We start from the raw sequence: 13701 nt of genomic DNA on the forward strand, positions 1-13701 counted from the left end.
TCAGACAGGAAAAAAAAGCATTTTCCTCAAAAACTGCCAAAAAGCATCAGCATCCCCCTCCCCAAACACTGTCTAGTCAAGTAAGTAGAAAAAAGACTAAGTAGTACTCATATGGCAGCTGCATGGAAACACTGTAGCCTGATTTCCCTAAGAAAAGCAAGTCAAGTGCAATGGAGAAAATAAGAGAAAACCAGCTTGTCCTGAAAATACAGAGCCAATTGGCAACCCTATAGCAGGTGTATTGAAGGATACAGAAGTGGCTGTCCATTGGGTTTCAATTCTGGTCTGCCAATAAAACGCATAGTAATTCATAAATCAAAGCTCAAAATAGTCAGCTATAAATTCCAAATACACAGATTCATGATAAACTCAAATTATTTTAATTCTGAAGAAAAGCTGTACAATTTTTGCTCCTTTCTGAAACAATTCAAACATGCATCCTTAAACCCTTGGCACAGTAGAATATGAAGTCCATGCCAATGCACTAGAACTTTGTGGTAGACATTCTGGATCTACCAACATAAATTATGAATGATGATCCCCACACTTTTCAAATTATTGGTATGTAAAACTGACCAGCTGGTACTGGGAACCAGGATGTCTACATATCTATGAATGACAGAAATACTCTCAAGGTTTATAAGAACATTGCTTGCACTCCAAAGTACAAAAAGCTACAAAATAAAACAAACTGGTTTTTGAAAAAAAAAAAGCATGAAGCACTAATAAACCTTAAGAGCTATTCAGGAAGATATTTACTTGATAAATCATTTTAAAAAAGGACAGTCCCGTTAAGTATGGCATTTAAATACTGAAAATATTTTGTCATAGAAATGTATGACATCCTTAACTTTCACTCTAGTCTCATGCTGAGAAAGAAAGCAAACTGATATGGTCATCACTAAAATTTCTAACCACATTAATATATGCGTTGTAAAATCCTGGCACCAAGCACCACAGGTTAAATTTGAAATATTACATAACCAAGTCAAAAAAAGTGAGGAAAGGGAAGAGGTAGAAATTAGGATGACAGTAATGGAATTAGTATATCTACTGGAACAGTTCAACAGTATTTCCACAGTAGAAAAAGGATCAGTCACTACAGTGGGAAAGATTGCTGATAAGCAGAAATGTGCTTTTCTGGTACTTCTTGTATTTAAACAACATTCAGTGCAAAAGCGCATCAAAATCTGAAAGCCTGTTATACAGATTGTTTGTACAGAGCTAATTGCAGTTCAAATTATATACAAAGTGATTAATACTACTTTTCTTCTATACAGCATATAACTATCTTTTACCACAATTTACTACTGCAGGACTGGAATTCTGAAATTTGATGCCAATGTTAAAAATTCTAGATATAAACAATACAATCTGTATTTTGTGTTTCATCTTTCCTGTAATATATTTAAGTTTTCACACCAATTTCACCAAGCTCAAGTTCATTCTACTTACTCCTAGCAGTTGCTGCAAATCAAACACCCAACTCCCAGTGGCAATGGGGATGAAACTGATCCTAGTTTAATGGAACTTATTAAACCTGGGATAATGAACCTGAGAACCTTTAAACCAGTACCATTACTACCACCCCTCTCCCAAAGTCTGAGCCAGAAATAAAACTTATAAAATCTACACAAAGTTTATTGCAATCATACAAGAGTTACGGCAGGTCAAGTACAACAAATACTAAGATGCAATTTTACATTTATTGAACTATAGCTCAAAGCACAAAATTTACACATTCTAAATACACTAGACATATCTAAGTCACACTGGTCTCCCACTGGTATCTGGGAAAGAGACAATAACTTTACAAGACTTGAACAGGAATCCTTAGTATAAAAACGGTGTACTTGCATGTAAACTGTTTAATGAGGAACCCAAGTGATGGTTTCCATCTCAACTAAGTCATCCATTTTGTTGCATATTTTATTTAAATGCTCAGGGGTCAAAAACTGGCAAGTTTAAATTTGGACATGGCATCTAATTCTCCTTGGACAGTTCTTACTTATAGATGATTTGGCCTGGTCCCAGTTAGTTATTAGTATTTGTTTCACGTTTTGAAGAAAACGTGTTGAAATCAAAGTTGTTCTTTTTGTCTTCCACACTGGAATGTTACCAAACTACAGACTTGCAACTGTAGGTTTAACTGAAGCATTTATGCCTGATTAAGCTGCTGTGGAAAAGCAGTCTTCTTCACTCAGCTGAAAGCAAGGCGGCACAAAGAAGAAGTTCTTCATTGTGTTTGAAATTATTCCAGCATCTTGCATCTCATACCTACAAGACAAAAATCCATATGAATTTAGTAATCCATCTACATTATTTCCCCTTGATTACAAGCCTAAAGGCCATTCAAAAGCAAAAATAAACATGGAAAGAGTAACTCACACCTAGAGCAAGGTTTCTCAAACCTATTAGGTCATATTCCAATATTTTTAGCTCCCTCCCCTCAAAAGATAACATGTTGAATAAAAGTCTAGTTTTATGTCAGAAGTACACATCCTGAGCCCTCCAATTTAAGAGCAACTACACTAGAGGGAAAAAACCACATTAAATTACCATTCAGATAAAGCAAAACCATCATGCTCCATCATACACTAACCAGAGCTAAGAACTGATCGTGCAATTACATACCCTGAAGCATAGCTTTGGGCTCTGATCTATGGGAAATACCAGGATGAAAAATAAGTACTGACCATAATTAATGTGATTACAAATAAACCGGCTACAACAAATGAATTAGAATCTCTCAAGAAAACTACTTAAAATATTTTAAGTATCAGTCTGCAAGGAATCCTTTTATTGAACCCTTAATCTAAGATTATACTGTACATGAGTAACAGCACCATAGGTGGTAGTTGGTAGAAAAACCCGACCACCCATTCAATCTGCCCAGTTATTGCTGTTTACACTGTTAAATGTGTACACAGTGCTTTGTACATTTTTCATTGACTAAAAAATACAAGTGGAAATGCATTAAAAATAGGAAATTATTCTACAGATCTACACATGCTACACTTTCATCATGAAAGAATCATACAAATATTCTAAAAGTAATTAAGAATAAAAAGCAAAAAAGTCTTCATACCCTGTCATCAAATTCAGATCAAAGTGATTATCTCAGCTTCAGGAAGAAGGTGAAAGCATGCAACTTGGTTAATGCTATTGTTTTCATTTCCAATTGTTTTTACTGTCATTTATTTACTTATTTAGAATTTTTATATACAGACATTCTTGATAAAAATATCAAATCATATCGGTCATGTTTTTAGTTGTGCTGTTTGTGTTAAGACAATTTTCCATAGCTGCTTTTCAGATGTGGAATGTGTTGCCTTTGAAGTTGCATAATGAACAAGATTTACACTTCCTAAACAACTGAAGGCAATGTTTGTACAGGTGTATTCTGAATAACCCCCCCAAGGCACATGAAAGTCATAAATTTGCCTTAAGTGTTTGCAATGTTTTCTCTCTATATTGTTTTATGTTTTAATTCATCTTATGTATGTTTTATATAATCTTTGTTGAACATTGTAGAAATAAGAGGAATACAAGATGAAAGTTAATTTGTGATTATGAATATTTTATTATCCACATTATTTGAAATTGTGGAATACAAGAATAAAAATACAAGAATAAAAATAGCAAACCAAATTAACTCCAGTGTCCAACAGCAGCAGCTGAGCTGATTCGAATACTCCTAGATGAAGGATCAAGTTTGTTGTATGAAGTGAATTTGAAGCAAATATCAAAACAAGGAGATGCTAAAAACTCTAGGATAGCATTTATTCAAAGGTACAGATTGGAGGAAATTAGAAGAAAATTTTCATGTTTTGAATATTCCTTGGGTCACTGTCAGGTCCATCACTGTAAAGTAGAAACAGTTTAGCTTCACCAAGACACTGCTGCAATCAGACTGTCCCTCCAAAAGTCAATAGCTGTAGGTTAAGGAAACTGCTTCAAGTGGTCACTGTGACGACATTTAAAGAACTATAGAGGTCTAGCTGAGACTGGAGAAAATGTGGATTACTCAATTTCAAGATTACAAACATGATCTTTATGGGAGGGTGACAAGAAGGAAGCCACAGCTGAAGAAAATCCACATGTGCTGCTCAGCATTTGCAAAGCAACACTTACGTATTGCTCACATATGGGATTTGGTTGTATGATGTAATGAGACCAAAGTGGAACTTTTTAGTCGGTGCTAAATGCTGTGTAACCCAGAACACTTAGCACATCAACCTGCTAAAACTAAAGGCCGTAAGGCATGGTGGTGGCAGCATTCTGTTGTGAAGATGCTTTCCAGCAGCGAAGACAAGGAAGCTTGTAAAAACAGAGGAAAAAATGAATGGTGCAATGTATAGGCAGAACGTGGAAAAAACCTGTTCCAGTCTACCAACCTTTCATCAGGACAATGATCTAATACACAAAGTACAATACAATGGATTTAGAAAGAATAAAATGAATTTAAGATTAAGTCAGTCAAAGCCCAGACAAATCATATTGACAATGTGTGGCAAGATGAAGATTGAAGTCCACAGACTATTCTTGGTCAACTTGAAAGAGCTCGATGTTTTCTTCTGTAAAGGCCTTAATCCTGCCATTATTGGATTATTGCAACTCGCCATATTTGGGGCTCCCAGCTTCAGCTTTAAAAGCTCTGCAGATGTTGCAAAATTCAGCTGCTAGACTGATTTCTGGACACTCCATGAGAGATCACACCTCTCCAGTCCTTAAGGACCTACACTGGCTTCCAGTCTGTTCGAGAGTGTCAAAATGTTAATTCTTGTCCGCAAACTATTGATGCTGGATTCTTTCCTTGGGCAAATGCCTTTCATATTTATAACCCTATTCGAACATTGCGATCCTCTCAAAGAGCTATTAGATGTGCCAACAATGCGCCAGGCCAGATTAGTTGAAAGAAAGCAGATGCTTACCTGTAACAGGTGTTCTTTTAGGACAGCAGGATGTTAGTCCTCACACATGTTTGACATCAGATGGAGCCCGGCACGGAAAAAACTTTTGTCAAAGTTTCTAGAACTTTCACTAGGCACATTGAGCAAACCCAGCATACCACTAGCCATCAGGCTCCCTCTTCGGTCTCATAATATAGAATCACGAAAGAAATAAAAATAGAAACCCAACTCTGGGGTGGCGGGCGGGTTTCCTGAGGATTAACATCCTGCTGTCCTAGGAACACACCTGTTACTGGTAAGCAGCTCTGCTTTCTTCTAAGACAAGCAGGATGGTAGTCCTCACACACATGGGTGAATCCCTAGCTATAGGCTGACCCAAAACCAGTGACCCACAGACACCTAACTAGGTGCCAATGGGCACAACAGTGGTGCTGTTGGTAACGGAGGGAGACAGTCTGAACCCGAAAAATGGGCCCTAGGCAGGACGAGTTGGGTTTCACACCTGAAAGATATTCCAGATGACAGATTGGCCAAAATTGCTGTCACGTCAGCCATCCCTGTCCAGACAATAGTGCGAGGTGAACATATGAAGAAAGCTCCATGTCGCCATCTTGTAGATTTCGGCCACAGGGACTGCTCGCAAGTGGGCCACTGAAGCTGCAATGGCTTGATAGAATGAGCCTTGACACGGCCCTAGAGCTGCAGTCCTACTTGTGAATAGCAGAAAGAAATGCAAGAACACTGGCCAGTTGGACAAGGTCTGCTTGGTCACAACAACTCCCAATCTGTTTTTATCAAAAGAGATGAATTGCGAGGGCTGCCTTTGGCCTGCTGTCCGCTCCAGGTAGAAAGCCAAGGCTCTTTCACAACCCAGGCTGTGAAGAGCTCTTTCACCCTCCTGCGAATGAGGCTTAAGAAAAAAGGTGGGCAAGACAAAATGATTGGTTCAGATGGAAATCTGTCACTATACCTTTAGCAGGAATTTCAGATGCGTGTGCAGAACCACCCTATCATGAAAGAACTTCATGTAAGGCAGGCAGGACACCAAAGCCTGAATTTAGCTGATTTTGCATGCCGAGGTGACCGTTACCAAAATGACGACCTTCCAGATCAGGTACTTTAGGTCACAGGATTACAAAGGTTGAAAGGGAGCCTTCATAAGCTGGGCCAGGACCACAATGAGACATTGGGGGGGGGGGGGTCATAAAGGAGGCTTCAGCTGAAGCAGACTCTACATGAAGCAACCAACAATAGGCTGCACCGAGATGGGTGAACCATCCACCCCTTGCTGGTAGGCCCAATTAGCACTTAGGTGGACTGACTTGGTCTTTAGGCCAGCCTCCAAGAGATGCAGGAGATAATCCAGAAGCTTTGTGGTAGAGCAAGAACGGATCCAAACCGTGACACACCATATGGAGAATCTCCTCCACTTCAGGCTAGAAGACTTCTTAGTGGAAAGCTTCCTGGACTCCATCAGGAAATGAGACACCTCCTCCAAGAGGTTCAGGGACTGAAATGTCACCCTTTCAACATCCAAGCCATGAGGGATAAGGCCTGGAGGTTGGGATGAGGTAATCTGCTCTGATCCTGCGCGAGTAGGTCCGAGGTCCCGAGACTGATCGGACCCTGCAGAGATCCTGAAGAAGCGGGAACCAGATCTGCCACGGCCAGAAAGGAGTGATGAGGGTCATGGTTCCTCGGTCCTGTTGGAGCTTCAGTAGAGTCTGACACTAGTGGAAGCGAAGGGTACACATTCAGGAGGCCCCTGCTCCAATGACGGGCAAAGGCGTCAGATGCCGACCTGCCAGCCCGCCCCCCCGAACAGGGAGAACTGATGTGCTTTCCTGTTCTGGGGAAGCAAAGATCTACATCTGGAATTCCCCAGCAGCGGAAGAACCAATCTGCAGCAACCTGCTTCAAGGACCACTCGTGTGGGTGGAAAGAACTACTTAGGTCATCTGCTACCACGTTCTCTGTCCCTGGCAAATACACTGCTTGGAGAAGGATGCCCTGGGATAGTTAGCGCCCCTTGACAGAGGAGGAATGATCTTGTGCCTCCCTCTCCTTGTTCAGGTACCACATCACCACTTGGTTGTCTGTCTGAACTAGGACCACACGGTCGGCCAGACGATCACAGAACGCCCAGAGCACATTCAGGATCGCCCAGAGCTCCAGGAAGTTTATCCAAACCTGCTCCTCCCGCACCGGCCATCTGCCATGGGTGCGAAGAACTTCCACGTGAGCCCCCCAACCCAGGTGGAACGCATCCATGGTAAGCACAACTTGGAAGAGACACCTGAAAGGGCACCCCTATCTCCAAGCTGGACTGGGGCTCCCACCACAACAAAGAGTCCCAGAGTGGCAGTTATCCATATGCGCACTCTAAGGTCATGGGTGGCCTGGCATCACTGGGACCGCAGGGTCTATTGTGTGCTGCGCATGTGTAGATGAGCAAAGGGAGTGACTCACGGTCACAGCCATGCGTCCCAAGAAGTGCATCATGCGGTGCGCTGTGACCTGGCAACCGATTGCTCCTGCATATGGATGCCAAAGTGAGCGCTCGATCTCGGGTCAAAATTGCCCAAGCCTGAACCGCATCAAACTTGGCACCAATAAAGTCCAGCTGCAGTGACAGGACCAGCTGTGACTTCGGGTAATTGACCAGAAACCCTAAGGCTTCCAATATCTGAATGGTGAGATGCAGGGACTGAAGAGCTCCCCTGCCCAGTAGGGCTCTTGATAAGCCAGTCATCCAGGTAGGGAAACACTGTCACTCGCATTCTTCTTAGGTAAGACCCTGCCACTGCCAGGCACTTTGTGAAGACGTGAGGAGCAGATGCCAGACTGAAGAGCAACACTTGGTACTGGAAGTGGTTCTCGCCCTCCACAAAACAAAGATATTTCTGGTGGAACCAGGAAATCTCGATATGGGTGTAGACAACTTTTAGATTGAGGGAGCAAAGCCAGACCCCTCTTCATAGGAGTGGCTCAGTGTGCTGCAGCAGTCAAAAAAGCAAATAATGTTAGGAATTATTAGGAAGGGAATGGAAAATGTCATAATGCCTCTATAATCGCTCCATGGTGAGACTGCACCTTGAATTGTGTATACAATTCTGGTCGCCGAATCTCAAAAAAGATATAGTTGCGATGGAGAAGGTACAGAGAAGGGCAACCAAAATGATAAAGGGGATGGAACAGCTCCCCTATGAGGAAAGGCTGAAGAGGTTAGGGCTGTTCAGCTTGGAGAAGAGACGGCTGAGGGGGGGATATGATAGAGGTCGTTAAGATCATGAGAGGTCTTTAACAAGTAGATGTGAATCTGTTATTTACACTTTTGAATAATAGGACTGGGGGCATTTTATGAAGTTAGCAAGTAGCACATTTAAGACTAATCTGAGAAAATTCTCTCTCACTCAATGCACAATAAAGCTCTGGAATTTGTTGCCAGAAGATGTGGTTAGTGCAGTTAGTGTAGCTGGGTTCAAAAAGGTTTGGATAAGTTCTTGGAGGAGAAGTCCATTAACAGCTATTAATCAAGTTTACTTAGGGAATAGCCACTGCTCTTAATTGCATCAGTAGCATGGAATCTTCTTAGTGTTTGGATAATTGCCAGGTTCTTGTGGCCTGGTTTGGCCTCTGTTGGAAACAGGATGCTGGGCTTGATGGACCCTTGGTCTGACCCAGCATGGCAATTTCTTATGTTCTTATATTCTAATAAAGTGAGGTACGTTTCAGATGTCGAGATATGCCAGGCCGCAACCTGGAGTTCTCTTCATATGTTTACGGCTCATTACTGCTTGGATAAAGAAGGGCGTCAGGATAATGCCTTTGGTCAATCCGTCCAATCTGTTCCAGTCCTGAATCCAACTCTTCATGCTACAACGGAAACCAGAATCCCCGGCTGACCTACGTCACAATTCTGCTGTGCCCGTTGGCACCTTGTTCAGTCACTATTGGTCTCTCCTGTTAACAGGGACAGACTGGAGCTTAGTATTCACCCACATGTGAGGACTACCATCCTGCTTGTCCTAGGAGAAAGCGCAGTTGCTTACCTTAATAGGTGTTCTCCCAGGACAGCAGGATGTTAGTCCTCCTTCCGGAGGTAGGACCATAAGGTTAGGTTCGCCTTCTGGTTTGCTGCTTTATTTTTCGCTCGTATTTTTCTATGTTATGAGACTGAAGGGGGACCTCGCATGGATACGTGGATAGCAGCAGGCTGGGCATTCTCAGTGTGCTGGTCAAAGCTTCTAGAAACTTTGCCAAAAGTTTTCCATGCCGGGCTCCATAGTATGTCACCCACATGAGAACTAACATCCTGCTGCCCTAGGAGAACACCTGGTACAGGTAAGCAACTATGCTATATTTTACAAGTTATGATTACTATGGAAATTAAAACTTCTTGCAGGCGGATGATTTTCAAATGTAATAGAGGCTCTACTGATCTCCAGGTTGATGTGTGCCTGAGCTTGAGACCAACATGGAGATAGCAACTGACCCAGAATCCTCTGCTATCTTAGCCTTTCTGGCTGTGTGAACTTCAAATGTCTTACTGAGCCTGACCTGCAGGAATTCCAAGGACATCTGGACAGCAGTTGAAGCTGGTGACACTTTGTGATGCCTAATTATAGGGTCACAAAAGCAGAAGGAAACGGTTGGAACTTCAGGCTAGACTGTCACTACAGGAGCATCTGTAAACACAGCCTAAGATGTGATAATTGCCCTGACCAACAAGATTCTACAGAACAGAGGACTATCTAAAGAGTGATGGTAAATGGGCCCCACCTTGGAGAAATAATCAGGGTAGTTTAGGGATAATCTATTATGCTGTTGACATGACAATCAATGTAAATGATTCTCTGGGTAGTCACGCACTTCTAACCTAGTACTATATTGTATTTTACCTATAAAAGAAGGATCAGTTCATGTATACAATGAAATGCTGGTGGTCAGTTTGTCAGAGAAAGGGCATCCAGCATCTCCCAAGAAAGCAGAGTTGCTTACCTGTAACCGGTGTTATCCCAGGACAGCAGGATGTAGTCCTCTCATATGGGTGACATCATCGATGGAGCCCTATCACGGAAAACTGTCAAAGTTTATAGAAACATTTGACTGGCACAATGAGCATGCCATAATCCCTGAAGCCACAGGGTCTCCCTTCAGTCTCGTTTGTAGCAATAGGTTCGAGCGAAAAAATAAAATAATAAAACTGTAGCGGACCCAACTCTGCGGGGTGGCGGGTGGGTTTTCTGAGGACTACATCCTGCTGTCTTGGGATAATACCTGTTACAGGTAAGCAACTCTGCTTTATCCCAGGACAAGCAGGATGATACTCCTCACATATGGGTGATTAGCAAGCTACCGGCTGACTCATCTTGTAACAGGTCAATGGCACGTAACTTGTGCAAGTGGTACAACAACTGGAGTGCCACTGAGTAAGATGTGGCAGCCTGAATCACAGCAGGCGGATGTGGAAGGAGTTGGTATTATATTGGAAATAGGTTTTTCAAGACAGATTGTCCAAAGGCAGAGTTTTGTCCTTCCTTATCTAAGCAGTAGTGAGCTGCAAATATGTGAATAGTACTACCAAGTTGCAGCTTTGCAGATTTCAACAATAGGTACTGAACGGTAGTGTGTTACTAAAGTTGACATAGCCCTTACTGACAGGTCGATACTGTAACGTGCGGTTGAGGAGCTGGGAGCGCACAATTCGGACGCGTAAGGCGATCCAGCGATCCAGTCTCCAGTTTCACGCGTCCTTAGCGCTTCTTAAAACAGACGCATAACCCTTTCCGCACGCAGCATGTATATGATATGTAAATGAACGAATTAGCTGTATAATGAAGGAATTAGCTATTCCCCTCCGATACTGTGATGCGCGCTCAGATTATCTCCTTTGTAACCCGCTATTTTGCCGCGTCCTTAACCTGTTAGTTTACCGCCACCCTCTACTTGGTGTTAGTGTGGTATTAGAAAATTAAAACGGGAATAAAGTGTAAAAAATGGGGGCGATTTCGGCGCTCAAGGCCCCGTCCGGTCTCCGGTGCAGCCCCAGTCCTGTCCCCTCCTCCCGAAGCAAAAAAAAAAAAACCCCGAAAAAGTAGCAAGGCTCGGGCCTACTACGGTAGTCCCTTCTCCCCTCCTCCTGATTTCGGTGCTCAAGGCGGCCGGGTGGGCGTGCATTCATCCAGGCAGAGGGAGCCGGCGGCGAAAGCGGCCTCCGGCTCCCTCTGCCTGGATGAATGTACGGCCCCCACCGGCAGTAAATGAATGCCCGTGCGATTTCGGCGCTCAAGGCGGCCGTGCATTCATCCAGGCAGAGGGAGCCGGCGGCGAAAGCGGCCGGCTCCCTCTGCCTGGATGAATGCACGGCCCCCGCCAGCAGTGAATGAATGCCCGTGCGATTTCGGCGCTCATGCCTTGAGTGCCGAAATCGCACGGGCATTGTTTCTGTTTATCCCAGTCTAATCGGTTGCCCATTCAGGAGCCAAAGTTATTTTCATTATGACTAGGGTTCAGTGGTCTTTTTCTGATTTAAAAAAAAAAAAGGCTGGAGATCAACTTATTTGTTAGAAAAAGGTTTTCCTATAAGGAATTTGATGCATGAATGAATGCCCGTGCGATTTCGGCGCTCAAGGCATGAGCGCCGAAATCGCACGGGCATTCATTCACTGCCGGCGGGGGCCGTGCATTCATCCAGGCAGAGGGAGCCGGAGGCCGCTTTCGCCGCCGGCTCCCTCTGCCTGGATGAATGCACGGCCTCCGCCGGCAGTGAATGAATGCCCGTGCGATTTCGGCGCTCATGCCTTGAGCGCCGAAATCGCACGGGCATTGTTTCTGTTTATCCCAGTCTAATCGGTTGCCCATTCAGGAGCCAAAGTTATTTTCATTATGAGTAGGGTTCAGTGGTCTTTTTCTGATTTAAAAAAAAAGGCTGGAGATCAACTTATTTGTTAGAAAGATGTTTTCCTATAAGGAATTTGATGTATGAATGAATGTCCGTGCAATTTCGGCGCTCAAGGCGTGACGTCACGTCATGTGACTGCCTTGAGTGCCGAAATCGCACGGGCATTCATTCACTGCCGGCGGGGGCCGTGCATTCATCCAGGCAGAGGGAGCCGGAGGCCGCTTTCGCCGCCGGCTCCCTCTTCCTGGATGAATGCACGCCCACCCGGCCGCCTTGAGCGCCGAAATCGGGAGGAGAGGAGAAGGGACTATCGTAGCAGGCCCGAGCCTTGCTACTTTTTCGGTTTTTTGTTTTTTTTTTGCCTCGGGAGGAGGAGACAGACTGGGGCTGCACCGGAGACCGGACGGGGCCAGGGCAGGTGAGCGTGGGCTGGGGGAAAGTTTGCCGAGCATCGGGGAACATAACTGTCCACTTCCTGGTACCTGTCATTTCAAATGTCATTTGAAATGACAGATACCAGCGCGGCCGTGAAGCGTTAGGCCCGCGAACCCAGGATACTGTATAGGCGCTCTATACAGTAAAATGGGTTGCGCGGGCCTAATGCTTGCCTAAGGCTTCGCAGCCGCGGCATGCATTTGCATGCAATTAGAAGAGAGTATCGAGCGCTAGGTGAAGAGAACTGTGCGTGCGGGGAACGAGAGTGCGCCTGGCAATGCCGCACTCTTTCTACCGCGGCCTTAGAGTATCGACCTGTGAGTGTGCTTTTACTCGCCCCTGGAGAGGAAGGCCTGCTTTCTCATAGCAGAATTTGATACAGTCTGCTAGCCAGTTGGAGAGAGTTTGTTTGCCCATAGCAACTCCTGGCCTGTTTTTGTCGAAAGAAACAGAGTTGGGTGGATTTCCTATGGATTGCAGTGCGGTCCAAGTAGAATGCAAGTCGTTTACAGTCCAAGGTGTGTAAAAGTTTCTCGCCCTGGTGAGAGTGAGGTCTTGGGAAAAATGTGGGCAAAACTATAGACCGATTCAAGTGGAAGTCAGTAACCACCTTAGGCAGAAACTTAGGATGAGTACGTAGGACCACTCGGTCATGTAGGAACCTAGTATAGGGTGAATATGTGACAAGGGCTTGTAACTCACTAATCCTTTTAGCATATGTAATGGCTACTAGGAAGAGAACTTTCCATGTAAGAAATTTAACATCGCAGGAGTGCAAAGGCTCAAACGGGGAGTGCATGAGCTTTGATAGTACTACATTAAGGTCCCATTTAGTGACTGGTGGCAATATAGGGAGCTTAAGTTGTAATAGACCCCTCATAAATCTACTTACAAGGGGTTGCGCTGTTACTGGGGCATCCCCTACTCCCTTGTGCTACGCTGAGATGGCACTTAGGTGTACCCTTCACTGAAGAGGTTTGGAGACCAGAGTCTGAAAGGTGCCAGAGATAGTCTAATAAAGATGGAGTGGGGCAGGAGAAAGGGTCAATACATTTTTAAGTACTCCACTTAGTAAACCTGGTCCATTTGGAATGGTAAGATTTACGTGTGGAAGGCTTTCTTGAAGCTACGAGAAACAGAGACTCGAGTCAAAAGACTGAGCGCTTGTAGGGTCAAGCTTTCAACATCCAAGCCGTCAAGGAAAGGGATTGTAGGTTCGGATGGCGTAGATTGCCTTGGTTCTGAGTTAAGAGGGTGGCCTCTGCGCCCAGGCGAATTGGTTCTCTGATCGAGACATCGAGGAGTATGGGGAACCATACCTATCGAGGCCAGTACGGGGCTATGAGAATCATTGATCCTCTGTCCTGTTGTAGCTTCACGAGAGTCTTGGCTATAAGCGGTATCGGAGGATACGCATATAGAAGGCCTTTGTTCCAGAGGCAAACAAAT

At 44.3% G+C, this 13701-nt stretch overlaps 1 protein-coding gene across 2 annotated transcripts in view; it reads right to left on the bottom strand.

The window, feature by feature from the left end:
* Window positions 1-357: 357 nt before the first annotated feature.
* Window positions 358-13701, bottom strand: part of AZIN1 (antizyme inhibitor 1) — a 268902-nt gene continuing 255558 nt past the window's right edge. For both annotated transcript variants that reach the window (XM_029591846.1, XM_029591847.1), the window contains exon 12: window positions 358-2277. In XM_029591846.1, the coding sequence (XP_029447706.1) occupies window positions 2169-2277 (109 nt within the window). In that variant the 3' untranslated portion in view covers window positions 358-2168. The remainder of the gene's footprint in view (window positions 2278-13701) is intronic.

This window comes from Rhinatrema bivittatum, chromosome 2 (genome assembly GCF_901001135.1).
Source record: "Rhinatrema bivittatum chromosome 2, aRhiBiv1.1, whole genome shotgun sequence".
In the NCBI taxonomy this organism is placed as follows: Eukaryota; Metazoa; Chordata; class Amphibia; order Gymnophiona; family Rhinatrematidae; genus Rhinatrema; species Rhinatrema bivittatum.